Below are 2030 nucleotides of genomic sequence, written 5' to 3' on the forward strand. Positions count from 1 at the left end.
CCCGCGGCCGGGGCGGGTGAGGGGCGCTGAACTGCGCCACCCCCGGAAGGCCGGCGGTTCCAGCGCAAGAGCAAGAGGTGGATTACCCTAGAGGTGGGATCTGCCGAGCTCGGGGCTGGGGCTGGCGGCGCGTCCTCTCCGGGAGCCTCGAGTCCGGGGCGGCCAGCGCGGGCGCGGGTGGAGGCTCAGGCGTGTCCCTGGAGGGCGGGAGCCAGGGGCAGACGGCAGGTGGGGCCCAGGGACCGGACTCCGCCCCCCGCGCCCTCGCGGTTGGTCCGCGGCCGCCCGGCACCGGCCCTTCTCCCGAGCCGGAGCGCGATTGGCGGCCGCGCTTGTCGCTCGGAGGGGGCCGGGCCGCTCTGCTCCGCGGATCTCCCCGCTGCCGCCGCTGCCGCCGCCGCCGTCCTTCTAGCAGCGCGGGCCGGTCGGAGCGCCAAGACAGCCCGCGGCTGGCGATGGGAAGCGGCGCGGCCGCGGACCCAGGCTGTGGCAAAGTTTCCCAGACGCGCGTTCCGGGGCGCGCGGCTGCCGGCCACCCGTGACCGCCCCGAGAAGGGCTCGGAGATTTTTAATTTGGAAAAAAATTCCACCTCATTTCCTTTGTCAAGCTCTCTCTCCGGGTGGCCAGCGGCGGGAGCTCCAAACTTGGGCACGGCGGCTCCACTGCCAGCAGATCGGTCTTTGGAGAGCCTCGGGACTCAGGTGCTCGGGCGCCCAGCGGCCCGGGGCGTGCTAGGGGGTGTGAGCGCGGGGGAGTCCCGGGCGCGCGTCGAGGAGGGGCCCCTGGGAGCTCTATATGGAGGAGGGAGCCCAGAATGGTGTGCACCAGGAAGACCAAAACTTTGGTGTCCACTTGTGTGATCCTGAGCGGCATGACCAACATCATATGTCTGCTCTACGTGGGCTGGGTCACCAACTACATCGCCAGCGTGTATGTGCGGGGGCAGGAGCCGGCACCCGACAAGAAGCTGGAGGAAGATAAAGGGGACACCCTGAAGATTATTGAACGGCTGGACCACCTGGAGAATGTCATCAAGCAGCATATCCAAGGTACGGGCGTCCCGGGAAACTTGGGCCGCCCACCCCGGGAGTGCCCAGCGCGGCGCGGGGTGCGCTGGGCTGGTCCGCATCTACTTAGCGACTGCGGGGCTTTGAGGCTGCAGACGCTTGGGGGTCTGCGTGTACGCTCTTGCCAGAGTGCGGGACCCTCAGTGTCTGCGGCTGTGCGCCCTTCTCCAGGGCACACGTGTGTGCGCGGGGTTACACGCGCGGGTGTGTGCAGCTCCCTGGCGGTGTGGGGGCGCGCTGCGCACGTGTCCAAATGTGCGTGTGACTCCGTGCTGGTTGCTCGTGGGCTCTTGGGATCGCACACAGGTCCGGCTCAGAGTGTGTGTGCATGTGAATGTTTGTGTGTGTACAAGAGAGCGCGCGCGGGCAGTAGAGCTCATTTGGCCACTGTAAGGGCCCAGGGCGAGATGCCCGCGAGGCCCCAGCCATTGGCATTTAGAACCTAGAGGCTATGGGACAAGCCGGGGCTAGGAAGATTCCATAGACCCAGCCCTGCTGTGCGCGGTACGTAGGCGGTTAGAAATGCAGGGGGATCTGTGGCTGGGGGTGCTGCTTGAACCTATAGCGGTCCCCACCCCCACCGCAGTCAGCGGGTTCAAGACCCTCTCCAGGAGCAGGCGTCAACGCGAAGAAGAAGCGCCGAGCCGGGAGCTCTGTCCACTGCGGTGGCGCCTCCGCCCAGGAAAGAGAGAACCCGCCCTGGGCTGCGCCTTCCCCGCGGTGCCGCTCGCGGCGGGGGGAAGGCCGTTCTCTCCAGTAGCTCCACTCCCAGGCCCAGGGAGAGACTGAGGCGGAGCAGACAGACCCGCGTGGGGTGGGTCTGGAGTCTAAGGCTGAGCCGGGTGGTTGCGCTCCAGGCCAGGGCTGAGGCCAAGGGGAGGATGGAGTACAGGGCGCTCTCCTGAGGCGACCCTGTCTGATGAGCTGTCATAGGCAGGGGATGGAGAGCTCGGGCGCCGCGG

At 67.7% G+C, this 2030-nt stretch overlaps 1 protein-coding gene across 2 annotated transcripts in view; it reads left to right on the forward strand.

The window, feature by feature from the left end:
• Window positions 1-344: 344 nt before the first annotated feature.
• GALNT18 (polypeptide N-acetylgalactosaminyltransferase 18) overlaps window positions 345-2030 on the forward strand; it is a 340044-nt gene continuing 338358 nt past the window's right edge. The window contains exon 1 of one of the 2 annotated variants that reach the window (XM_046685402.1): window positions 345-1050. In XM_046685402.1, coding sequence (XP_046541358.1) covers window positions 816-1050 — 235 coding nt within the window. In that variant the 5' untranslated portion in view covers window positions 345-815. The remainder of the gene's footprint in view (window positions 1051-2030) is intronic. The other variant, XM_046685401.1, reaches the window with a different exon arrangement.

The sequence above is a fragment of the Equus quagga genome, chromosome 14 (genome assembly GCF_021613505.1).
Source record: "Equus quagga isolate Etosha38 chromosome 14, UCLA_HA_Equagga_1.0, whole genome shotgun sequence".
NCBI classification, from domain to species: Eukaryota; Metazoa; Chordata; class Mammalia; order Perissodactyla; family Equidae; genus Equus; species Equus quagga.